The following is a 27,097-nucleotide window of genomic DNA, read 5'->3' as shown; positions in this document are numbered from 1 at the left end:
TTCTTTATCACTGTTTGTATTTTACTTCTCTGTATTTGAAGAACAATTGGAAGAGGAATCTGTTATGTTTGGATGGAGCTCTGTTACTACTATCTGGAGTTAAAATATGGCTGCATAGCGACTCAGATTTTCTCCCTAGGGAGACAGGCAGGAGGAGCCCTTTCAAACGCGCTTTCAAAAATTATTCAGCTAAGACATCTATTGAAGACTCCCAAACCACTTTCCCAATGGGAATTTCCTTATTTACTACTTTCAGAATGGACAGAAGCAAACATGCATTCAAAAAGAATTCCTCTCAAGCAAACAAATGTAAGCAATCACTCCACCCTTGTTTTTTTCTGACTTCTGTGTTCAAGGAAACACTTAAGTCAAGGCACATGCATTTCACTGTTTCACATCTATAAGAAAGCAGCTCCTGTCATCCCATAATTATTGGATCCTATTTTCCCAGAACTTCATATGCTTTAGACCAAGTCTCTCTCAGCAGTGAGGAATGGAGGAAGAAAGAAGGCAACACATGAGTGTTTTAAACTAAGAACGGCTACTGAGAACTGCTCTCTCATTCGCTGTCTGTGCCAGTGTGACAGGTTTGACTTCATGCCAGCATCTTATATTACATCCAAGTTACTTAAACCTTCGAAGGATTTTTGCAGAATTTAGTCTAGGATTCTTCAATGCTAAAGAAAATAGAGCACATGTGGAGGAAATTATGCAAACATCTATCTTTTTTTTTTTTTTATGAATTCAGTTGTGCCATTGCTTGGAACTGTTGTAGGAAACTCTCTGAAGACCTGCAAACTGAGATCTTGCCATTCAGAGTGCAGACAAGCAACAGCTGAAACGGAGAAGAAAGAAAAAAATCATTTTTGCTTTGAGTAGTAGCAGTGTCCTGCACATTCTGCTCTTTTCTAACCTTTTTGCAGCAGCAGATGCATTGCTCAGGTTAGCTGCTTTCCTTTTTTTTTTTTTTTTTTTCCCCACAAATGAAATAACAGCAAGTACACAGACTGTCTCTGGCAAGCATTTTTTGGCTCCCTCCTACTCCGTCTGCAGTCTCACTGTCAGAACACTCAGGGAGCAAAGCCTCATGCTCTGTAATTTATCTTTCTGCCCATCCCGCTCTCATATCACTTTGCAGACGTGATAGGTGGTGGTAGCAGTACTAGAAGAGCTGTGTGATTTTATTTTGAATGTGGATTTTTTTAGTTTGCCATTTTTTTTTCCCTGGAGAATGCTTATTAACCTCTCATTCCTTTGCTTCAGAAGAAGAATGGAAATTTCCAGTACCAAAGGAAAAAGGAGTAGGAGTTGGTTTTAAAAAGAGGGAGAAAGGCAAGTTTCTGTGGCTTTGGTTTTGCATCGTTTAGGACTAAGCTGCAGAATGTCATGCAGGGACCATCGCTGCAAACTTTCTTCTGTACCTGTCTATGTCTCTACTGCGGAAGTGATGCTATCTCCCAGCGGAATGACCCCACCTCCTCCTTTTGAATCTATTGTGCAAGACAGGCCTTTCCAAAAGATGCCACCAACAGCAAGGCATGCTCCCACTGGTCGAGTTGCAGAGATCATTCAAGGAAATGCCAGCTCATCACCAAACAGTGTGTCTTCTGGAGCTTACTGTTCGAGGCTAGATGTCGTCCTGGAACACACAGACTGGAGGAAAGGTTTGGGGAATGCTAGTCACTGTGCAGATCTTTCAGATAGGAAAGCCAGGTGGTCCAGTTCTCCCAAAGACACCCAGCGACGTGGAAGTGGAGGTTCTGGCACTTGGTCAACACCTGCATCTTACAAGCAATATTCAGAAAGAGATAAAAGTGTTCATTTTTCTTCTGAAAAAGACAATCCCTTGAAGTTTGCTGTATCTTTGCCCTCTGATGTTCTTTCCTGCAAAGCTCCACCAAGCTGGACATCACGTCTAAATGTTGACCTATCTGCTATTCCAGATGTTTCAACACTCTGCAGCAAAAATCAGCGTGCATCTCTGGAACCTTGTGATTCTTTCCCACTCCAGCAAGGCTGTAGCCAGTGCAATGTCCAAATGCAAGATCTCCATGCTTCAATGAAGCTTTACATTTCAACTTGCAGCTTGACAGTAAAGCCTTTTCGAGCAGATTCCCATGCAAGCAATCACGTTCATTCAAGTCTTCTCATGCCCCAATTAGAAAAGCTGCCTGAAACTCCTGCTGGTCTTTCAACAGGATCCCAGAAACCAAAACCAGGCTTCCCTTCAGGTGGGTCTCCAGCTCTTCAAATCACAAGATTTCATGTGACTTCTTCGAAGTATCCTAGCTTTCCCCAGGAAGCTGTCTCCAGAGATATCTGGCTGTCCCCAGCTGCACTGACTGGAAGAGAAAATTCAGCTTATGGGAGTGAGGTCACAAGCAGGGATTTAAGTCCAGAGCTGATTGTCTTTCAGAACCATCCTTCATCAAAGCCAGAGTTTGGGAAGTCTCCATGCGATAGGCTAACACCTGCTCACCACAAGGTTTCCAAAATCACCTTGATACTTGCAACTCCTTGGACTGCAATGCCTATCCAAGTGGTAAGAGAATTTAGAAGGAGCCCAAGTCCAACAATCTTTATCAAAACACATGCTGCAGATATCACTGGTCCGCCTCTTCATCCTATGGGGATTGGGGCTGACCTCTCTTTATCAGTGAATCCAGTTTGCTGCTCAGGATTGCTTTCTACGCAACAGCCATGGGCAAGATCTGGTTTGAGACCTTCTCAGGAAACATGCAGCCTAGAAAGTGTATGCCCTGAAGACCTTTTGCCAAACATACCAACTCACACAATGTCTTCAGCTCACAGACGTGCAGAAAGTTCCTGGTGTCCGTCTATTGCTGTCAACATTGGTTCTGGGAGGAAAGTAGTGAAGATTTCCATTCCATTCTAGGAACATTTGCAAACACAGGTTTTAAGTTGCATTAATTGAATCATGTGGATTCCTTCTTGTATGCTTCCTGCCATGTTCCCATTACCTAGAGGATGACTTTTGGGGCAGCCAGAAAGCAACTTTTGTTCTCTGTCATCAAGGCTGCAGATGCCTCTTGATCCTTTCTAAATGAAGCTGAGCACTCTGATCTGATCCAGCTTTTCACAAATGTTTCATTTTAACCATTTGAGCTCTACTGTTAACTTGACATGCACAGTTCTGTGTATGTACTTACTGGTTTTGCATAATTGGGCTCTAGTGCTCAGCACTTTTAAGGCTCAAGACATTTAAACCAAGAACTTCCTCTCTGACAATCAGTCTGGGACCTAGGACAAATCCACAGTGTAGTTTTTCTTATGTTTTAATTTCTTTCTTTTTTTTTTTCCTATTGCTTTCATTTTCTCATTTGTCAAACTGCGTTGTATTTCTAAGTGGTTAATACTTGGGTTTGTAAACTTTTTAAAGTAATCCTTGTTTCCAAAAAAAAAAAAAAAAAAAAAAAGTTGCAATTTAACTGTGAGGGAAGAAAGTAATTTTTCCCTTAGAAAAAGGTAGATATCACCTTTTCCTGGGGGAAAAAGGGGGAATTTAGTCTCCATTGCTTGTCAGACTTAGATATCCCAGGAACTGTACAGCAGTGAAACTAAGGGGAATTTAAGAGGAATTTAATCTGCCTTCGGGCAAATGTTTTATAAGTAAAAATTGTAAGAGCATATGATTCTTGTCTAACACCTTGAGAATTTTGATTGATGGGATGGTGGCATTTACAGGAAAACAAACACTGATTGGTTTCTGTATTTCTCCCATCTACTTTTTCAATATCAGATAATTTTACTCTTATGCAAAAGAGACAGCATGCAGTGGATGGGAGGGAAGAAAATTTTTAAGTACATTTAACATTAGAATTCCAGACCTGTTCTGTGAGATCGGTGGCCAACAATACAGTGATGTCAGTATGATAGAAAAGGTATACGCATGTACTTTTTAGAAACAATTTAGTGTGTTTTATTCCACTTATGACAAAGTATTCTATTACTTAGTTGTGAACAATATGTAATCACGGTATTAAGCATATATAATTTACTTTGCTAAAACTTCTTCTCCATTATTTCTTTTTTATTATTATTTATTTACTTTTATCAGAAGATAAAATCAAACCTTGTTGTTATCATTTGTCTGGGCAGAGTTTGGACTGGGTTACACTCTTCAAGTGAAGACTTTAAGTCTGGAAGTAATACTAGCCTTTAGTACATGCTTAGACCTGAAAGATTTTCAGTGGAGTTCCAGCCATCTCAGCAGCAAGCCCCAAGCAGGCAGTGGGGGGCAAAATATGTTAAGCTTGCTGTACTGTGAAGAGCAGAAGCAAGAGAAGGGAGTGGATTCACAGAAATACTTAAAATACTTTTTCTTCTAGAGAAATGAAAATGACATTTATTGGAAGCCAAATTTCTTGCAGGGCTGTCTCAGCTTCCAGCATGTCTGTATGACTGTTTCATTTAGTACTTCTCCAAAAAGCAGAGCTGGCCTGCGCTGTCACATAACTGCGTATATAGTGCTATTTTACTTCAGATGAACTTTTTTTTTTAGGTGAACTTTGCATTTAGTTCTGTGTTAGCTCATATGTAAGAGGTGCTATCACAACAATATGGCTGAATCTATGTAATGAGCTCAGAAATAGTGAAAAACTCCACTTGAAGTAGAGATAAAACCTCATTTATGTGCTTTGTATTGTTAACAACTTGGCTATTTGCTACATGTTCTGTTTCAAATATCAGAAAGAGCCAAGTCTATTTTGTGGTTTTAAGCATCTTTGCAAAGTCTCCAGTTAAAAATGAGTCAATTGTATAGTAAGTGGTAAGGTCTCTGGTGCTTTTTGTGGCTGAGAATTAGATTCCTGATGATGGGCCATGATTCATAATGGAAACAAACTTGAAAGAAAGTTTATACCTGCTGTTTGCTGTGGGAGGCCCTGGTAGGTTACCTGAGGAGAGCTATGCAATGTTTTTGTATTTGAAATTAAAATGTCACTTTCAAAGTAGGAGTTTGGGGACCTGTCTGAAGCCATTCCCTACGCCAGAAAATGATGTAATTGGCCAAGGGCCAACATCACAGTGCGGGAGCCAGTTTCTATTCCGCTTTCAGATTGGTCTAACAAATGCTTAAATGAAAAATTGTTGCAGGTCTGATTCTAGCAATTTCTGTAATAAGATTTTTGTTTACAAGATGAATGGAAAGTTTTTATCTCATCACCTCTTCAAGTAGCACTGCTAGTGCTCCTGACACTAGCAATTGCCTCTCCTGCAAATGTGCGCAGCCACTTTTCTTTTGTAACAGTTTTCTTTTCAGTATTAAAATATGGGTTCTCAAGCACACTTGCATGAGCTTCTACTCTGGGGGCACTCTCAAAAGTCAGAAGCGCTTTTTCCGCTGCTCTGAGAGCTCAGGGAATGGGGCTTGAATGTATTACCCGTGCATAGTGATTTTCAGTAGGAGCAAGACACCAGTCAGAGGCAGCTGATTATGACTCACTGTCCCACACCCCTGCTCTCAAATGTCTCTCTTTTCCAAGGAAAGTAACCGTCTTTACCAGCAGATGTCCCTTTGCTTTTTCTTCCACTGTAGATTATAAGACCAGGAAAACTACTGGCAATTTCTTCATGTAGAACACTGTAGTTTCACTGCTAACAGTTGGTAAATAAAGGTCCTAAAGCCATATGTGGAAAATCGTAACAATTTTCTTTTTCCTCAGGTAAATCTTTTTTTACCAGAAATGACAGTAATAATCCACAAAGTAAGGTAGAGAAACTGCATTTAAAGCATCTGTTAAAACATGAATGTAGAGGTGCAGTATGTGGCTCTGTGTTCATATACAGCAAACAGAAGTGAGAAGCGTCAGCTGATAGCTTTTTTTCTGTGTCAGCTAATAGCAGTGTAGAAATGGAAACCAGTTATAAATGGCTTAATGCAGCAATAGAGCAGACAGATGTGTGCGGAGTTTTTCGTCCACAAGAGCAAACCAAACACAAAAACACTCTAAAAAAGCAATCTCTCATAAGGTTATACACTTGATGAGTAGAAAGATCAAAGGATTAAAATTTCAGTGACAAAATACCTGCATTCTTATGGGAATTGTATTTAATATTTATGGGCTGGACTTCTTAAAAACATAGACCTATTGTACACAGTGTTCCCCTCTTCCTGACAGTGATTACTGTGTTGGGATTTATTCATGTCTCTTCTTATGCACTACATGGATTAGTACAGAGCAGTTTGAACATCTGGTCTGGGCGTGGTATTCTTCTGTACATTTTTCTCTACATGCAAAATATTTCACTCATTAACTCCCAAAAAATGAACAAGAAAGTCAGACTAAGTCTAGCTGTCAGTCCTCTAAGCCACAGAGGCCAAGCAGAGTGGCAGTATCAAGCTCCATCAACCAGCTGGAGATGAAGGCAACAAAGCAAGTGCCATCTGTGTCCATCCAGGAGAGCCAGGCTCAGGACTCCATTCAGTGCAGCTCTGACAGGGCAGAGGCCAGACCAGAGCCTCAGTGGAGCCCCGAGATGGGGCTGGGGGGCATTCAGAGAATTGTCAGGGCTGCCTGGGCCTGTTGGTGCTGTGGGTGTGCATTCCATTGCATGTAAAATGTGCCTGGGAAGCATCTTCAGAAGATTCCCTAGGGACAGAATGCATGGAAGAAGTAATTGTGCAACCTATTTTCTTAACATCAGGAAGGAGTCAACAAGCACAGTGGTGCATTAGGGATGTACGTGGATTCATTAGAAAATGTCATAACACTATTAAAAGTGAATAGTGAAACAGTTTCCTTAAAACTTATTTATTTATTTATTTGTTCATTTTAGACTACAGTCTTCCTACATCAGGGACTGACATGATAGTAAATAAAATTAATGCCGGACAGCTGGAAACACAGCCTGAAAAAATAGCAGATCTAATATGCTTGTTTCAGGTGCAACATTATCAAAGGATTGTAGAATCATATGATATTTTGCATAAATAATCAGCCGAAAAAATACAGGACAGAAACAAACTGGTCATATAGCAGTTCCTTTAAAAAGATTCTGGAAACTTAATGTAGATTACAAGGTGAATGTGAGTTCAAGGTATTGCATAAAAGATAAGCACCATACACAAATGCGTGATTACAGCTTGAAAGGCACCAGGAATAAGCTCTCTGCTACCTTCACTCTGGCAGCCTCAGCCAAGTACTGCATCAAATCGTAGGAACACCATTTCAAAATAAGCAGAAATGGAGAAAACCCAGGGGAGAGCAATGAGAATAATTGAAAGTCAAGAGGACACAGCATCTGTGGAATGATTGATCTGCTCCAGAGTAGTTCTAGCTAGAGATGATAGAAATCCCTATTAAGCCTATGTGAGCCTAAAAAATGTACAAAGCTGAAGCAAATGTAAAAGAAATTATTTTCTTTCTGTGCTGAAGAGGGCAGAATATAATGAGATGAAATATTAGCAATGCATTTTCAAGTTATGTATTTGGAAAATCTTGTTAAAGGTGACAGTAATGAAGTAGTGCAATAAATTGCCAAGGGAGGCTGTAAAGTCTCTGTTATGGGATGTCTTCTAAGAAGAAAGTATAAGGCACGTCAGACATGGCAGTGTTGATCTGGCTTTGGATTACAAGAAAGGCTATTGAATTTACCACCAGCTTTGTGATTTAGAGAAAGCAGACAGGTCAGTTTACATAGTAGGACCTTGCTATTGTATCTTTCTTACTCAAGACCATGAAGCTCTGCTATTTCATTTTCAGTCTGAATTGCCTTCTGTTCCTTTTATTTCCTCTCAAGTGTGCTGTAGACCTAATATCCCTTCTTATGTTTATGAATTGGGATTATGTGATGTTTAATCAAGTGAGAAAAATATTAAATGTTTTTTGTAGGTTTATTTGAAAAGCAGTGACCTTGGAAGCTCTGTAGATGAAGTAGAGCAACTGATTAGGAAACATGAGGCATTTGAGAAGCTACTGGCATCACAGGATGAGAAGGTACAGTAAACAATAAGGAATATTCTACCAGTACAAAAACTGGAATTTTTTTTTTTTTTTAATGTGGCAACAGATGAAATTGCTGAACAGATGTGTGATGTGCCTGATATGCTTGAATCAAAATAAAATGGGGAAGCTTAGTGAAATAACAGACAGAGGAGTGGAGAAAAGTATTAAACAATCCATGTCCAAGTCTTGTCTGCATTGTCTTGAAGTAGATGAAAAAAACACTCAGAAAATCAAATACTGGGACCTAGAAGAAAATATATATATATTTAAAGCAAACCATATTGTGTTATGGATACCAGAAGTTTTCTTAAAAAGACTGTGGCTTTTGAAGCATGTAAAATACAGTATGTCAGAGTGGATGTTTTGCTAATTATTTAAATATATGTTTGTTATATAATGTCTGTCTAGTCTCTTTGCATCTGTGGAATTGAATCTGGATTGTTCACCCACACCTAAAAGAATCTGGCTGGCTGGTGGCCAGCTGCTGTAATTCACCCATGCTAGGGCTAAGCTCTGAAACCTGGGTCTGTGCCTGCTTCTTCAGATGGAATGAGCTCCCAGCCCTGTACCTGTTCCCTGGCAGACTTACTGTTGTGTTGAGAACTACCTCCCAACACCTGATTTCCACAAAACAATAAAATCCTGGCAGTCGTAAGTGCCAGGCTTGTTCCATGACTTCTTGCACCAGCTGATCAATGGGAAAAGGACTCCTGTAGCTACAGCTTTATTTCATCTAAATAATCACAGTGTGCTAAAGTAACCAATGATAAGGAGGTAGTGGATATGCTGTAGTTCTCAGCAAGGGGGAGGGGGGGGGTTGTGGGGAAAATGCTGGTTAACCTGTCCCTAACTGTTTTTTTCCCCCTCCCTCCTTCCAGCAAAAAATGGTATGGAAATTAGTCTGGAGTTTTATCTCTTTAACACCACTTGAAAGCATAAAAGTGACTTTAGATTTGTTGCCTTCTCAGATAACGTCTCTTCAAGAACAAGCAAACAAGCTAGAAAAGGATGGTGGATTGGATGGGGTACAGATTCAGCACAAGCTGGACACCATTCTTCAGAGGAAGAAGCAGATCAAGAATCTCTCCCGGAGCAGGAGAGAAAAGCTGCAGACCGCCCTTCTTCTGGCACTTTTCTATCAGAACTTGGCAGAGGTAAGAGAAATTTACACTAGGGTGGGAGTGGAAGAATTGGGAACTGCTTACATCTGTTGGATAAAGTGCTTGTTCTCGCTAGAGATTAGCTGAATTGATAATTTACTCTGAGATGGCAACTGCTGTACTGCTATGTTCATGTGGTAGGTGAGCCAATACCATTGCTGTTTCTATACATACCATTGTTGTGGGATTGTGACCATTCGAGCTGCTTTACGCATCAGGAGTCCTGATAAAATAAAACTAATCAAAAAGTAACTGCCAGCCACTACTTTATGCTTCCTTTGTTAGGATAGAGAGTGTTTTAAGGCAGAGTGAACATGGTGCGGAAAGCAATACGGCAAGGGCAGCAAGCTCTACTAGTGAGTGCTTACTGAAGGCCTTCAAAATAGTTCTGTAAGTGAGCATAGTTCTTCAGCTACTATAAGCGTGTCTCTGTAGATGAGGTTAGCCTGTATTCTGTTCTGACTGTAGTCCTGTAACTAAGCAGCTCTGTTCCTGGCACAACAGTTGGAAAGGTATAACGGGTTGTTTTTTCAAAGGACAGCACACTGTGTGTGTGACTGAAAAATGTCTTAGCATCCAGTGTGCTGACATAAGCAACAGTGCATAGACAAGAAGGAACATTTGCAAACACTCTTGCTGGCCTGGTAAGCCCTTCTGCTGCTACATCCCTTGGAACATTCTCCATGTTTTAAAGGAAAACTGCAGGTACTTACCACCTCCCATCCCACAAAAAGGGCACTTGTCCTGACGCAGTTCTAATTAGGGCTGTCAGCAAAGACCTATCTTACACTTGCTTCTAACAACCAAATAAATAAATAGCTGGCGAATTCCATTTATAATAATAGCTATTTAGAGCTCCCCCAGTAATGATCAAATATTTAAATATCCTCTTCTTTGGCTACACTGATGAGCAAGAGCTGCACTCTGCTTTTTAAAATTAACTTTATTAAGAATTATTTACACAGTCAAATATTAACCTGTATTATTTAGCTGTCCCTTTCCTACCACATGAAGCAGTCCACCAATCACAGGCAGTCCACCTTGTGGCCTAGAAGTGAATGGAATGGACAATGCATTGCACAGTGCTAACATTTTCAAAAGAACACTGTACCTCTGATGAAAAGGCCACATAACTGCAAACATCCACTCTAGTGGAGAAACTGTCAGTTTGCTCCTAGAGATACAGTCAACTTCTTCACTAGGAATGCTTATTTGCTTCCCATCTATCTGTAATTGTCAAATCAGTGCCTGGCCAGGGGTTCTCCTTCATCACATCTTCTTGAATAACACATAACACAGCATCTGGCCCTGTATAGTGAGGAATTTCTCTGCATGGAGTCAGCCAGGAGTTCTGTAGAGAGTTTTTGCTCTCAAACAAACTACTCATTTAGTCTGTCAATCTAAATTCATTGCCTACTGCTGCAGAATGTGAATGCCACCACGGAATTAAAAAAAAATAATTCTTACAGTAATGTTTCCCGTCCTCATTGGTTGAATGGAATGTTTAACTTAAATGTAACGATGTTCTGGGTGTGTATGAGTTCGTTTATGAGAACAGTCCCCAGAGGAGAGTTAAACTGCAGAGATGAGTTTTGAATTTAGTTGTGCAATCGGTGAGGTCATTGTTTATTCTTTTTTCTGGGAGTCTCCTTCTCCAGAGGTATTCAGAACTTGCCCGAATGCTTTCCTGTGTAATGTACTCTTGGGAACCTGCTTTATCAGGGTGATTTGACTCAATGATCTCCAGGAGTCCCTCTAACCCCTACAGTTCTGTGATTCTGTGATAGTACAGATCCCACCCCCCTGAAAATTCTTACTCCTCAATTCAATTTAAGTAATTTCCACTGATGAAACAGTTTTTTTTGTGTGTGTTAGCAGAAAGCAGAGATCACTATTAAGGTTAAAAATCTCCTAGTTACTCTCCAAAAGTTAACACTTCCATACAAGATCAACATAGTCCTTGATTACTAATGACAAAATGGAGAGCCTAGCATCATATGGTTGATTTAGAAAGCTAGATCCTGTAGTCTGTACCACTGCCAGGACATAGTACTTTGTTTCTACACAAAGCTTACAATGACAAACTGAAGACTTCACATGCTTGCAGCTCACAGAATAGGTCACACTGCTAGAAAGTGATACTGAGACAGACTTCTAGTCTATCCTATTGCCACAATAAAACAATCAATCCTATACATATCAGTCTTAACGTAGAAGGCAAATGAGTAGGTTGCTACTTAGAAATATGTGTAGTTTTTGAAGTTATTGCAGAGGAAAGATCATACAGTTCAAAGCCTTGAGTTCTGAAGCTGTCTGAATTTTAATGCTGACTGTGACATTTGTTCATCATATTACTGGTACTTAACTTCCTTTCCCTTTTACCCTCTATAGAAGAGAACAGGTAACATTTACTTATTTGTTTCAAAGGAGAGAGAGAGAATTATAAATATCTGAAGCATGTACAGCCCTGTGTACACTTGGAATACTTCTGTTAATAAAAAATCATTTATATTTTGAAAACATGGATTTCTAAATCGATAGCACCCATGTTTTTTTATGAGTCCCATTGAAATAAAACTGTTCTCATGTACCTGCAGTGAGTATAGCACTAGACTCGCTGTCCTTGTCTTCAGTAAAGTGAGAATAAATTAAGCCACTAAGAGTGCAGATGTGTTTTTTTTAATAGTTTTGTTCGGTCTGCCATTAGGCCCTTGCCTATTACTAAAAAATAGGAGAGAGATCACCCTTTGAGAGGCAGTATGCAGGGAATACATTAGCTTCCCAGCCTAACTGCACAGATGAGCCTCTCTCATTCGAATGAGAAGTCAGTTTAAGTGACCTCAAAGCATTAATATGTGGCTGGGTAATGGGAGAAGGCCCTAGCTTGTGAGGAGGGTGTCAGAAATGAAAACAGCAGATGACTGCTTGCTGTCCTGGGCAACCTTGACATAAGGCAAAAGACTCCTCTTTGAATCTCTAACTCTAATTTGGAGGGAAATGGTTTCAGGAGAGTGTGCTGCTAGTGAAAGCTATTTTTCTTGCTTGTAAAATTTCAGCAGCTGAAATAATACTTAAAATTTTTAATTAACTGAGAAATCTGTCAGCTCTTGTATGTAGTGCAGTACCACAAGGACAGCCAAGATGCTGTGAAACTGATAAGGCTGGCTTCAGTTTGCTGTTCTGTTGTCAAAACTTTTGGGAACTGAAGTGGTTTGAGGACAACGGAATCAATTACAGTGTATGTCAAGTGTTCACTTGTGTGCTTTGATGAACAGATGATATTTGTGTCGATGCAAAGTGATTAAGTTAGGAAACTAAAAAAACATGGAAAAGTTACTATCCTGTTGTCCATTTTCTTCTACATAAGTTTAAGCCTCCTAAGAAAGAATTTCTTAGAAGAAATGTGTAAGCCTTGCAATATTAGTCTTCATGGTTCAGCTGGTGGTCTGAATGTGATGTTTCTGATTAGAATATTTCAAACGGTATGAAGTGTAAAAGCAAAGAGACTAATGCTTGCTTTCAAATACTCTGACTAGTGCTTTCATACATCGGTAAGGCTTTATTGCTTCTCATTTTCCATTTAGATCTCACAGCATCTCTGAGATAAGAAATGTTAGCATTCTTTTATAGACAAGGCACAGAATTTTTAAGAATCTTAAACCAGCTTACAGGTAGGTTGATGACAATAATAGCAGATGAAACTCAGAGCCCTAAATCCAAGGCTCAGCTGCCACAAGCTCATTTGAAATATGTCTACTATGTCAAGGCTGCATATCTGCTTAAGAATTCACTGCATCTAACCTGGAAGTTTGCATAATATGTTTACAACTTCTGATAAAATTTGGGGCATTCAAGGAATTTTTTTATTATTCCTGTTGTCAGATAAAAATTATTTTCATTCCTACCTGCTTTTATTTCCTTTCAAGTAGAATAGTTCAGAAACTGGAGAGCCCAGGCGTAGGAAACTTCATAGAAGCATGTACTGGGAGGAGACCCCAGGATGACATGTAGTTGTCATGCTAACTTGAATGCTTCACGCTGCTGCAGGCAGAAGACTGGATCAGTGAGCGCATGCAGAAGCTAGAGGATCCTTCCATACAAGATCCCAGCAATCTGCAGGACAAAATGAAGCTGCTGCAGAAGCATCAGGTCTTTGAGGCAGAGATTCTAGCAAATGAAGAAATCATCACAGATGTTAATAAGGTAATTCTAACACTCTCCTAATGTTTTTACAGATCACTGCAGGTTATCTAAGATAGGATGAGAAGGATGGATAGCTTCCTCACCGTCTCTTTTCCATCTTTTCCACTCATATGACAAGAACCCAGTTACTATGCAATGGAAATGGAATCCCATTAATTTAAAACAGAGATTTCTTAGTTTATCTATCCAGGGGACTTCCATCTTTCCTTACTGCCCAAAGAGAAAGATATCACCAACTTCTCTCTTGCCTGAGGGTGATTACTCCTGCAAAAATATGTAAGATTTCATGCTCAGTTGCTGAACAAACTCACTGAAATTGGGCAAATCATATAGCTGAAGGGTGCAGTCACCTGTAATGCTTCTCTTCTGCTCTCACTCTACAGATGTCATCCTTGGCAGGTGAGTATTCAAATCTGGTGTGCTTCCAGAAGTAAGAGCATTACAGCTGAGCAGTATTACTTGGGAGCTGAGAAATTACTAAGTCATTGTGCAGAGCAGGTTAGGAAAGTGGCAGTCCTTCTAGAAAAGTCTTGTAACATAGTAATCACGTTAGAAGTCAGTAGTAACCTCCATATCTAATTTCCTCTCCTGGATGCAAAGAAAGGAGAAGCCCTGGTTTCAATGGGCCACCCAAAATCGGGGGAGATCCGCCGCCAAGTCCGCATGCTTCAGGAGCGCTGGGAGAAGTTGAAGAGAGCTGTTGCTGCCCGTGGAAAGATGCTGGAGGATAGTCGAGATTTCCTGGAATTTCTCCAGAAAGTGGACCAGGTGGAAGCCTGGATCAGGGAAAAGGTAAACGTATTCTAATATTTAAACCAAGCAGAACACTAGAGACTTGCTATATCACAACAAATGTGTGATACATTTGTCAACTTCCTGGGCATTTTCTTAGGGCCACCCTCATGAGAGAATTGTGATGTGCTCTACAAACAATATGGAAGGAATAATTCAACAGATTCTAAAACTTTTATGGAGAGTTTCTGTGCCAAATTAGGTTGAACAGTACTAGCACATCACATGTAAAATCTACACATAAAGAAGTTGTGATTATTTTTCTCATGTGTCTCTATCAAAACAGACATAAAAGCACACTACAATAGAAGGGACTTCAAGCATATGACAACAGGCATTCAGTTTCATTGTGTGTCAAATCTGCAAGTTTCTTTTTGAAGGAAGAGTCATTAATTCACTAAGTTTTCATTCAGAGGCTGTTTCATAATCAGTAATAGATTGAAAAAGGAATTGGGACTAAGTTTCATCGTCATCTAAATATCAGAAGTGACTACTTCAGAAGTTGTAGGTCAGTGATTCAGAGAGAAAATCACAGAACTTTTTGCAGCACCATAAGTATTGGAATGTGCTGTATTCTCATACTCAGCCTGAATGTTTGCCTATCTGTTGCTTCTTTCCTCAGGAAGTCATGATTAACATAGGTGATGTGGGAAATGACTATGAACACTGTCTGCAGCTCATCAGAAAGCTGAATGAGTTCCGTGGAGCAACATCAGGGGTAAGAGGTGTTTTCCTTGCCTGTTTCCACATTCCTTGTGATGCTAGAAGCAGCAGTTAATGTTATAGCTTATTCAGATATTAAATACAATTCCATTACTCTGAGGAGATGAAAGATCAGGGAAGTAGGAAGCATTATCACCCCCTAAGCTACTGAAATGATCTGCAGCTCCCACTGGGAACGCTGTGAGGCCATCTATCAAGACAGTACATTTGAAGTAGCCTCTCTTTCTCTCTATGAACTACACAGATGTGGACAAACAGGTATCTGTGTCACACAGGAAAGATTTCTGTGCTGTCTTGCTAGTCTGGACTATTAGGGAAGTGAAGTGACCTTCATTTACCCTTCAGTCCTCACCAGCTGAACTGTGAGCCAAATGTTCTGCTATGGGTCATACCAGCCAAAAAGAAGGATAGAGACAGGAACGTTATAAGACTGAACAAATAAGTATTTCCATTGATTAAGGTAGATCTTATACGACCTTGGTCTTACATGTTCTTGGTCTTCAATACTGCCTGCTTCTAGGCACTGTTCCTTTACCACTTTAAACATGACTCCTACAGGAAACAACTGAGACTGATACCTTCATAGCTGATGCTTGAATATACAGCACCTTATAGGGTGATCCAAACAGAAGCAGGCTGGTCTTGGCACAGTGTGTGCACCCATTTAGTCTGTTTCCCCACTAGACAAATCTGAGACCAGGGTAGGGATTGTCTATCCCACACTGATGGTTGCCAAGTTTTCCACTCAGACTATGTTATATTGTGTTGCTAGCTCCCAGGAGAGGAGACTGAGGTTTCTGAAGAAGCAATATGTGGCTGTCTACTGGTTTATCTTGTTTACTTTGTGGCTGTTCGTAATACTGAAGTACATATGGAAATAGACATCTTGGTATGAATGTACCATAAATCAGATTGAATAAATACTTCTATTAAAAAATTGCTGGCATCTGGCAACTGTACTTCTACTACTCCAGTGATTAATGTCTCCCCTGTAAGCCTATGATTTACTGGTCTTACAAAAATACAGAATGTTTTTGAATCCTGGAGCACTACTTTGTGTTGACTATCCATCATGCTTCAAAAGAATTATCCACTATAGTCCAGAAGATATACTTTCAACGTGCAAATATTATCCTTTCTGTAGTATATATGTTACATGGGAAGCAAATTGAAAGGCTTAGCATACCTTTCATTACGCAGTGATGTTTCTTCTAAAGGAAAAGCAATGACACATCTTACTATCCAGTTTATGGATTATCTCAGTTTCTCTAGGCTGTATAGATTTTAAGGCTGATGTCTGTGACACAGAACAAACTTCTGGACAGATGCCTATCCAAAGCGAAGAGCCACTGTTTGATGGAGGAACAATCTGCCACATCTCATCTGTTTCACAGCAGTCACCTATGTAACCAGCAGCTGCAGTTATATTACTTCAACATATGAGCCCCTGCTGGAATGCCTGGCTTAGAAGAGAAACTCTAAGAGCCTTTATGTAGTCCTAAATCATTGTTGAATCTATGTATCACCATTACACAGTGTATCATCAGTAATGTCCTTTCTTGCTCGAACCGCCAGCTCATCTGAGACTGATAATAACAGTGTGATAATTGAGCTGATTGAAATTTCTGGTATTGAGATACAAATCTTGCTTGTTGCTGCTATTGTTGTTTTGCATGTGTCAAACTCAGTCACAAGCATTTTGAACATACACCTGAGCTCCTTTTCTCACTTTACAGGAGACAACAGTGGATGATGCTCACATCAAGGCTATCAATGCCCTGGCCATGAAACTGGAGAGACAAAACAAGGAAGAGACAAAGACAATATATCAGCGCCGGAAGCAGCTCAATGAGAAGTGAGTATGCTTTTAAATCTTCTATATAAAATGAAAACAGAAAGGTAGGATGAGGTATATTAGGTAGGCTGGGCTAAGTGGAGTAATGTATGTTTTCTTTAACATCGTCACTACCAGACTTAATGCACTAGAGCTGCCTTTCAAGATTTCGGAGCAGTTAGCCAAGAGGATTTCTTATCCTGCAGGGCCAAAGTCATGTCTGTCCTTGCAGACAAACATGCTTTTTCGCTGCATTTTACAGACTACATTCATGAAGCTAAGACACTTCCATCTGTTCAAAAAGTTGCACTGGTGAAGTGCATATGCTTTCTGCTACTTCACAGTCCACTAGTTAAGGTAATTTAAGGAAACTGCATTAGTACTTTGTAGCTTTTACTTTCTATGCCATCTTGAAAAACCTGGAACAAATACAGCCAGATAGTTTCATAAGGCTGATGTTTTATGCTTTGTCTCCTATTGTGAGGAAGTGGGGATCAGTACACGATGTAGCTCAGAAATCTAGAGTTTCTTACTTAGAGCTGATCATTATGAAACTCAGTTGTGGAAGTTTTCATCTCTGAAACACACTCCTAAAATATTATTTTCCAATAAAAGGTGGAACAGTTTCCATGGTAACCTGAATGCATACAGGAGGAAGTTAGAAGGAGCTCTGGAGATTCATGCCTTGATCAGAGAAATCGATGACATCACAGAAAGAATTACTGAGAAGGTGAGTTCCCAGATTTGGATTAATTGACATAGGAAAATGTTCTGTTTTCTGAGTGATAAACCCAGGTATCTATATTACTGAAGATATACTGACTATCTAGCAGTGGCCCTTGCCTATGTGTCAAGTCTGCAGATTACCAGTCCTTAAGTCACTCAAGGCTAAAAAGGTAAATTTCAAAGTAAATTTTGAATAACAGAAGTAAGTTAGATGAACTACCATAGAACTTGACCTTAATTCACTATCCACTTAGTTTGAATGTAGAAACTTCCGGTCCAAATTCAAAGCTAGTTCATTTAGCACTAACTTGCTTATCTCTCCCTGCTGTGCAATGTAGACAAATATGCAACTTTGATAAGTTCTATAAAAATCTCACTTTTTTCTTCATATGGAGGTACAAATGCCTATTCTGGTTTATAATTTTATGAATAATAGAAGAAGACTTTATAAGAACTAATGACTTCATGGAGATAACAAATACTGTTTATTGAACTGTGAGCCAGTAGTCAAATACATGACAGTACTACTTCAGGTTGCAAGACCATTGGTTTGAAATTTTTGTAACAACTTTTATGAATACCTTTATTGTCTGTGATTTCAATTCTGATAGAGTTCTGAGGTTTAACTTTTTTTCCATATTTTTGTGAAACACAGCTCTTGCAAGCTTCTGAACCACAACTGAATGGGAAATATTTGGCTAATCTCAGCTATGTGGGGGGGGGGGGAAGAGAGAGAGAGAGAAAATAAAGGTTGAGAAGCTAGGGAAGCATTCCTGCCTTTCTGTTTAACATGTGAATGCCCAGGGGCATCTTAAGTAGAATTGTGAATATTCAAAGTTCTTGTTCCATTTCTGTTGAGAATGCAGACATAAAGAGCTCTATAGATACTTAAAAAGACAATAAGAACATTCCAATGGCAATAAAAAGAAGGGGAAAAGGAAGCAATTTGATAGAAGTTAAATATTACCCTTCTTCTTTGTGTCATCTTCACTGTTTACGCTTCCTGTACCCCTCCAGAGTGTCCTGATACAAGCACTGGATTATGGGAAAGATGTTGAAAGTGTGGAAAACCTTATTCGAAGACATGAAGAGATGGAGAGAGAAATCAATGTTATTAAGTCCAAAATAGAGGTAAGAAGTGCAGAAGTATAAAGGATACTATAAAATTCTTACTTTTCAGAAATTTGACGCAAGCTCTGGCATGTCTCTTCAGATCCATGAATTGTACTGCAATGCAGTTCAGAACTAAAACACAAAATCACGGCTCACACAGTTTTCTGATATAGCTGCCCAGAATCTTAAGTCACAATTCCCTGATCAGCTCTTGCTGTTGTAAGTTGCCCAGTTTGCATGGTTTAGGACTAATCTGAGCATTAATTACAGTCTTGAGTTCCTATATAACTATATATTAAATATATATATATTTTTTCTGATGAGCAGCAGTAGAAGAAATCCCATACCAATGCCTCACCATTTGCAGTGTTGGCCAAAATAGTTTCATACGGAACATATTTTTGCAAACATCCTCTAAATCTTTCCTTCACAATAGTATGCAAATTGTGACAATATATGTGATACCTTAATAGGCTGTGACTTTCTCAGTAATTCTTGTCTGAAATGTAGGTGATTACTAGTCAGCATTGCACAGATAACGCAAGCAAGGTTGTTGTAGGGGAATACTGCATGGAAACTCAGAAAGATGAGCAAGATTTTTAACGCTGCCACAAATACTGCGTACACAGTATAGTATCTGTACTTTTCTTATGGTTTAAAACCAGTCTGTCATGTTCTCCTTTCTGCCTCATTAAAATTCTTCATTTTTATCAAGTTGATGTAGCTGTAGAAGAAAGATAACAAATATAAACACGGATTGGTGAGTATTCACAACTGTTCAGGCTGTTAATGAAAACAGTGTCAACCAAAAGCCTGCACTAAAAGTAGTGTTTTGATGCTGCTATTTGTTGAACAAGATACAAAGGACTTTGGAGTCCTCTGATACAAAGGCAAATCTGGTTGCTTTGTTAACTGTCATACCTCCATGGCTCCTGTTACCTATCACAGTCAGATTAGGATAATAGAGGTTATGACTACCCCTTTGTTTTCCTCTTGGTTTGTCCCTGTTCTGCAAAATTGCTTTCTTAATTGTAAACTGGCATTTGTGTGTGTGAAACAAAACAAATGTATCTTTCTCCACTTAGATGATTGCTCAGAAATCCATATGTACTTTTTGTGCATATATAACGTATAAATTTTAATAGTATAATCTAAGTACCCAGTTTTGAAAACTAGAATCTTAAAACGAACTAGCTCTGAAAGGCAAATTCAGGAATGAACATAAGCTTTTTTTGGCATAAATTCACCCCACTATAAATCTCTTTGCAGCCATTGGAATTGGAATCTTTCCGCCTTTCCACAAGGAATCCATCCATAAATGACAAGCTGACTATGAAGCAACAGGAGATGAAAAACAACTGGCTACGACTCCAGGGACAGGCCAAACAAAGGTAAAGGTTTCTTGTGGTCTGACTATCTCTCACTGGAAGCAAAGCTATTCCCTAGGATAGCAAATCTGTTTGCTAGGGGATTTCCAAAAGTTTTTGAGGGTCCTTTCAAAGCTTATACAGGTAGCTCGGACATCTCTATTTGGAAAAAGGGTGACTTAAAGGAACAAAAGTTCCACAGATGTGACTTCAGGAAAGTTAGTCCAATGACTTCCTAGCTTAAAATGACTTCCTTACTTCCTTACTAAAATGCCTCCAGGCTATCAAATAAAACTTGTCATGAACATTTTGTGAAATACTTATTTTTTGATGTTTCTAGAATATTTTTTTTCTTGAATATTTTCAAAACAAGAAAGGCTTAGACCTGAGCAGGAATTGTTTCTGGAAACAACAGCTGTAAGCATTTTTACCTTTCTTATTCTAATGAGCTGTCATAGAAAAGAAGGTAAGCCTGTTGTCTCCAAGGCAGCATGCACCTGTGTAATTTTGGTTTAATGTGAAAATGGTTAGGATCGGCAAGGGAAAGCTAGGAGGCTTGAATTCACTTCAGTTGCTTTCTCATTGGATACCTTCCTCTGCAAATGGGGAGGGAATGGGAACTAGACAATTCTATGTTGGATAATGCTAAACTGTACATTGTATTGCAGGAAGGAGAAGCTGGCAGCCTCATATCAGTTGCAGAAGTTTAACTCTGAGATGAAGGAAATTACAGATTGGATTCAAAACATCAGAGGCTTAATGGAAGCAGGGGGGCTTCCTAAAAGCCTAAATGAAGCAGAAAGCATGATTGAGGAGCATCAGCAGAGAAAGGCAAGTATCATTGTTGCTTCCAATTGGATATACTCATCTAGAGTATGGCAACTCTGCCCGTGGCAGCAGGGCTGAAACTTGATGAACTTCGAGGTTCATTCCAACCCAAGCCATTCTATGGTATTGTCAATCATTCCTATGGGAACTAAATGCTGCAGACACAGCAGAATTTCTGATGCATGAATTGACAGTAACATGGTGAGAAGTCTATTTCCAGTAGCAGGCTAGTGACAGAAATCACCTAAGAACTGATAGAAGTCTATCCCACGGGCTATTTAGGAGCTCATTTCTCAGGAAGCCACATTTCTGGTCACTTCTGCTCTCCAACTCTGCAGGTAAAAAGCTGATTCAGTCTCAAAACATGCTCAGTTCTGATCTCTTACTCAGATTGCCAAGAAGTTAATGTCAGTCTAGCTTTGAGCTAGATTTTCTGATGCAAACTCCATTTTCCTGAGAAGAAAATAAAACCAGCAATTAGTCTCAAACAGGGCAGTAAATTACCATCACATTCTGTTCTGAAACACTTAATATCTCAGTACAATTTACCACACGATCTTTTGATGGCTGATTTGGTTCATATTTTTGATGGTTTTCTAAAAGGAGTGCTATTATTAACTTTAAAAAGAAACATTGATATTTTACTTTTTCCCACACATAGTATCTATCTTTCAGTTCCTGTATTACCTCTTCTTTGTAATTATATTTCCTTTTCTAAAAAGCATATCCTCAGAATCATGACTAATACTAACAATGAAAATCCTGTGCTTTGCAATTCCCATTACTATCATGAATAATTTTAGATTCTAGTTCATTTTCCAGACCTGAATTTAATGTCAAATACCTGATGCCCCCTCTTCTTTTAGCCTTCTGTCTGTTAACAGTTCTCTTTCAAGTCAAATATTCAGCTTTTTTTTTTTTTTTTTTTCCATTAATAATAGAAACAATAGAAAACAATATAAAAAGCCCCACACACTGTTCTGGTGTATTTTGAATTTAGATAGTAACAAGATCTAGATCTAGATCTTGATCTTGCTAGTAAAGGAACCCAGGGATTCTAATGAGATAGTCACACAGAAAAGGTGGAATCCAGGAAATGCTTCCTTTTACACTGGGTCAACTAAACTGAATTATAAGTCACAATAGAAAATGGATTTTTCTTTTTTTTTTTTTTTATTTGAGTTAGTGGCTCAAACTGTAGTCCTTAGGGGAGAGACTATAGTTGACTGCAAAGCAGTAGTCTGAATAAGAAAATAGAATTGTATCTTACAGCTGTTTTGTCAAACTCTAGGCACCATCACCCCTTTCAAAAAAAAATCTCTAAAAAGAGCAGCTGTAATTTCAGACATTTAGTAGTCCATGACATCATTTTTAAGGTGGTTTGCAAGTTACTGCACAGTATTATTTCAGTATATGTTTATTTTTATTTTCAAATGGTTTACATTAGGAATTCCACACTCAATTTGCAGAGCTCACTCTTGCTTTTAATCTGTTCACCTTGAGGATTCAGTATAAAGGCATAATTCATTCCTCAGACCAGGAGAAGAAGTTAAATAAATCCATTTAACACCATGGAATAAAGTAAAACAGTGTTTTTAATGTAATAATCTGATGCCAACTTATTTGGCAGAAGACGAAAAACATCTAGGTGCTGTTTGTCTCACAAGAACCACATTCATATAGGAAAACTCAGTAGGGGATACAGTAATATGGGTATTCAAAACTATGGTCATTTATACCTGAGCATTTTCCAATCTGTTTCTAAGTGAATTCCAATTTTGATTTGTAGGAGACCAGTTGTTCCTAGAGCAATAAAGTCATTTATTGTCCTCATTTATTTTCTTTTTGGCAATTCTATGCTTTTTCAGTAATATAGCTCAAAGTTGAATGATTTTCCACACAAATATTAGTGTTGGAAAGTTACAGTCTATATTCTCCCCCTTAAGGCCTGTATTCTGAATAGTTGGCATACCATAAACCCTTGACATCAACTTTAGTAATATATTTTAGGAGGAGATTGAAGCACGAGTGGAAAGATTCAACTCTCTCAGTAACTATGGTCAACAACTTGCCAATTCTGGTCACTACGCAACCCCTGAGATTCATCAGTCTCTCTCCAGACTACAGAAAGCCTGGACTGAATTGATCCAAGCATGGCAGGAGCAATATATAAAATTGTTTCAAGCACAAGATTTACAGGTAAGTAAAAAGACATTCAAAATGAAATGCACATCACACTGACAACTTTCCTCAGTATAAGGAGTGTATTTACAACGAGGGGTTACCATTAGCTGAGGATGATGTAATAATATCCAGTGTTTAACACTGGTTTCTGGAAGACGACTGAGGGCAGAGCACATTCAGTGATGCCAGGGCTTTTACTGTATCTTTAAATTCTATCCTTACAAGTTAAATATATTTTTGTTAAATGTACGACCGTCTGTTTTTTAGAGGCTGTGAAACTTGACAAAATTCAAACATTCATGTAGTTGGCAAAAGGAACATACTTGAAATGGAAAGTCCTACTAAATTCTAAACTCTCTCCCCCAAGAAAAACAGTGTGGATGGGGGCACGTTTTTAAACAATTGGAGAAAAAAAAAAAAAAAAAAAAAAAAAAGGAAGAAAAATTTAGCATGGACAAATCCTCTGGCATTTTTTTTTTCTAATGTAAGAACTGTTTTGGCTGCAGTTTTCCAGAAATGTCCTTGTAACCATCATCTCACTTTACAAACTTTCTGCCCAAAATCAGAAATAGCTGAGAGATTTTGCAGTGCGGAATGTAAAGTGCCTTAAATAACAGCTTGTCTTACTAGACCCATCTAAAAAGCTTCATGTATATAAGAACTTAAACCATATGGTAAGGACTGCTTTCATGCTTCTTATGGATTACGTTATATTTATTTCAGGCCAGTTGCTTTACACAACACTCTCTATACATGGTTAGCAAACATGCTGCAAGTACTTGTGTTGTATCCAGTGCCTTAGACAAAAAGAAACAGTCATCTTATTAAAGAGAAAGCTACAATAATAATTGGTACACACATGGTTTCGGCAACATCCAATGCTTATTGCCATCCAATGCTCTTGTGGTTAAATTTTGCAATAGCCCAAGCAATTTAGGTTTGTTGTTGTTGTTGTTGTTATGTTCTGCCAAAGTCAGGAATGTGTCTATTTTACACCATGTTTACAATTGTTTCTTCTCCCTGTGCAGAAATTCTATGGCTATGTGGAACAGACCGAGAGCTGGCTCAGCAGCAAAGAGGCTTTCCTAGCCAATGAAGACTTAGGGGTAGGTGCTCCAAGTAATGACAATTTTATCAGGTATTGGTTTGGAGAACGGGGAGATGTGAAGTATGACGATGTGCTCCTTCTTTCTTTCTCCGTTTTTCTCCTTTTGAAGTTACTGCTTTGTCTTATTGATGACTTAGTGTCTTGTTTCCTTCCAGAATACTTTAAATGAGATGGGTTTCTCAGCCCCTAGAGTAACAAAACAGTCCAACTACTCCTATTATAGCAGGAAAAAAAAAGACTATATTTCTCTACCTGGTCTTACCTGACTCAAACAAATTTACTAGCAGCGTGCAAGTTGTCATCATGGTCATTTCTGATATAAACAGTGTAGCTTTACTTTAGCTACTTCAGGTACCAGTAACATTGCAATAACTGAAGCTGCAGACTAATGCATGCGTTACAAAAGTCATGTAGGATGCTGGGTATAAACTCTGATGCTTAGTTTACCGTTGGTACCTTGCATAGGTACCAAATTAGCTGTCTCTGCAGGAAAAACAATTACATCTCAGAATTCAGTGTAGATATAATTGGTACAAATCATATGAAAAACACCTAATGCTAGTGGTTCGTGTCTGGCTCTGTAATTTTCATTCTGGAGATATGTACTTACAGTCCCTCCACTGAAGTATAAAAGACTTAGAAGGATCCATTTTTCAGCCAGATTTAGCTTAGCAATGCACAGAGAACACCACGTGAGTACTTTCTTTTCCAGTGACTCATGTAAGCACCCAGTATTTTAGATGTTTTTCTGGCCCATTTGATGTGAACTTTTGAGAAAACAAGTGAGAAAGCAGAGTTTATTAAAGTGACATTTTGATGCTGCTGACTCTAAAATTAATAGTGCAAAGTGGTGCTGAAAAGAGGGTTCTAAGTCTTTAAGCTTTGGATTCACAAATGTTACATGAAGTCAGGTTCTGTGTTTCTCTCCAGACTAACTGTAAGGGCAGGCTTCAATCCTCAGATTCAAATCTGGATCAGAACACTTTCAAATCCCGTGGGTTGAAACTGAGGCTCTAATTTCAATCTCTTTCTGTGGCATATTTGTTCAGTTAACTCTGATCTCTCAGCATCCCATATTTACTTCCAAAATAGCATCTGTCCCAAGTTTGATTTATGAGTAGGAGGAGATCAGCTTTTTCTCCTGAGAAGTGTGAGATGTTCTTTGTAGCATAACAACCAGCAGAAGCAGCTAAGCATCCAGTAGTTTGTTAAGTTTTGACCCTGAAACAATGGTCTCAGGCCATACATAAAACATTAGTTTAGACCCCAAGTCTCAGATTCAATGTCAGTAAATTTCAAAGGCCAATAGATTTTCTTGACAGCTTGAAAATGTGGGGTAAATGCCATTTAGCTTCTGGATTATCAGTGTGGTGGATGGAATGACTGATTGAAATCAGCTTCCCTTTGTTGAATTCCATCCAGGACTCAGTGTCTAGTGTGGAGAGCCTGCAACGGAAACACATGCAATTTGAAAAATCCCTGGAAGCTCAGATGGAGAAAATTGATGAGATGGCTTCATTTGCCCAGCAGCTAATTCAGAACAAACATTATGACTCGGACAACATCACCAACAGATGCCAGGCCGTTCTGAGGAGGTGAAGTCAAAACCTTATCATGTTTGCTACCCATTTCTCTTGCAATGAAACTGTCTGTGCAACTCTAAAATCTTTAGATGTTTTAAGGGAACCATAAACTGGTTTGCATTTACTTGACTTTGCACTGCTATCTGTGGTCTTGCAAAACTTGCTTGAGTCTAGTTAACATTTCATCAGAAGGTTTCCAAAACTACAATTATAGGGAGAGGTGAAATTCAGAAAAAGGGCAGTGTTCCTGTAATTCTATACCCTGACATGGCCCTAGGGACAATGCTACAAACAACACACAGAGTTCTGCTGTGCCATTAAATAATACTGTCATTAAATGCCATCACGAAAGGGCATTTGCTATGCAATTGCTTTTTCTCTGATCTAATGGGCTGATCTTAAAGCTCTTCTCAAATTATCCGTTAGGGCATTTTACAGTTCTTTCTAATGTGAATTATTTTATTTTTCCTAGCATGTTGCATATTGTTCATCTTAAATAAATGCGAACATTAGAAATGATTATATTCAGTGCTATGGCAGATGAAAAGATGTATGTAAAATCTACAAAAAGAGATCAGAAATGGCTTATGATGAAAGTGAACGTACAAATATACTAATACAATCAAAATATTTCATGCCTACATCAACGTGAATAAAGTGCTGCACAGCCATATTTGGAAGAAAGATGAAAGGATGATGTAGTTTTGGCCTGTCACATGTTATTAGTGACAAATGTCATTATACTCACAGGCTTTCCATAATATTCCGTTGTTCTCAGAAAGTCACTAATGGTGATTCCTAGATGCAGGCATCATATATACAGAATCTGTGCATGTTTTAAATATATCTGCTAGTAGTTCTTCCCATAGTATCCTGAGTGTCTTCTCTGACAGTCAGAATCATGGAAGGTTGCATATTATGGACAGTTTTCTCCTAGAGATCGAGGGTCAGATCATATGTTTTTTAGACATGAAAAATAAAAACACTTTACATATCTAATTCACTCTGTTTTATTCCTCATGGATCTATCTTTCAGAAAAGAGAAATTACTGGAGAATGCTGCTGCTCGCAGACATCTACTAGAGGAATCAAGGCTTCTGCAGAAGTTGTTGAAGAATTCCTATGAGGTACAATTACACAACATTCACTGCATTCTGGTTCTTAAAACATGCTGTGCTGCATAGGTTTGAAACTCTGAAAGGGATTTAATGAGAGAAAAGTCAAGGAATTGAGTCTATAATTATATAATATTGGAAAATATGAGGAAAAGGGTTAATGGATATTTTTCAGTTTTCAAGTAACAAATTCCCTTCATTTGGACCACAAAAATCAGTAAGAAATAGGTGTATTAAAAGGAAATGTGCCACCAAATCATAATTCATGGGAAGAGACAAAGTAGTCCTCTTCTTGTGAGATATAGTAAGGTTAGAAATAGGGAAGTAACTCCCCTGTCTTCCACATGCACACATGTGCAAATACACACAGTTTTTACTGCATAAGAGCAATTTC

General features: G+C 38.7%; 1 protein-coding gene across 1 annotated transcript in view; it reads left to right on the top strand.

Moving 5' to 3' along the window:
* Window positions 1–27,097, top strand: part of SPTBN5 (spectrin beta, non-erythrocytic 5) — a 92,548-nt gene that overhangs the window by 45,971 nt on the left and 19,480 nt on the right. The window contains exons 35-48 of the mRNA XM_025151299.3: window positions 7,854–7,958; window positions 8,936–9,121; window positions 13,175–13,330; window positions 13,931–14,122; window positions 14,745–14,840; window positions 16,582–16,700; window positions 17,295–17,409; window positions 18,423–18,536; window positions 19,788–19,909; window positions 20,554–20,716; window positions 22,724–22,912; window positions 23,926–24,003; window positions 25,428–25,600; window positions 26,625–26,715. Of these exons, the coding sequence (XP_025007067.2) occupies window positions 7,854–7,958; window positions 8,936–9,121; window positions 13,175–13,330; window positions 13,931–14,122; window positions 14,745–14,840; window positions 16,582–16,700; window positions 17,295–17,409; window positions 18,423–18,536; window positions 19,788–19,909; window positions 20,554–20,716; window positions 22,724–22,912; window positions 23,926–24,003; window positions 25,428–25,600; window positions 26,625–26,715 (1,899 nt within the window). The remainder of the gene's footprint in view (window positions 1–7,853; window positions 7,959–8,935; window positions 9,122–13,174; window positions 13,331–13,930; window positions 14,123–14,744; window positions 14,841–16,581; window positions 16,701–17,294; window positions 17,410–18,422; window positions 18,537–19,787; window positions 19,910–20,553; window positions 20,717–22,723; window positions 22,913–23,925; window positions 24,004–25,427; window positions 25,601–26,624; window positions 26,716–27,097) is intronic.

This window comes from Gallus gallus, chromosome 5, assembly GCF_016699485.2.
Source record: "Gallus gallus isolate bGalGal1 chromosome 5, bGalGal1.mat.broiler.GRCg7b, whole genome shotgun sequence".
Taxonomy (NCBI): domain Eukaryota; kingdom Metazoa; phylum Chordata; class Aves; order Galliformes; family Phasianidae; genus Gallus; species Gallus gallus.
This window is presented reverse-complemented; position numbering and strand designations above follow the sequence as displayed.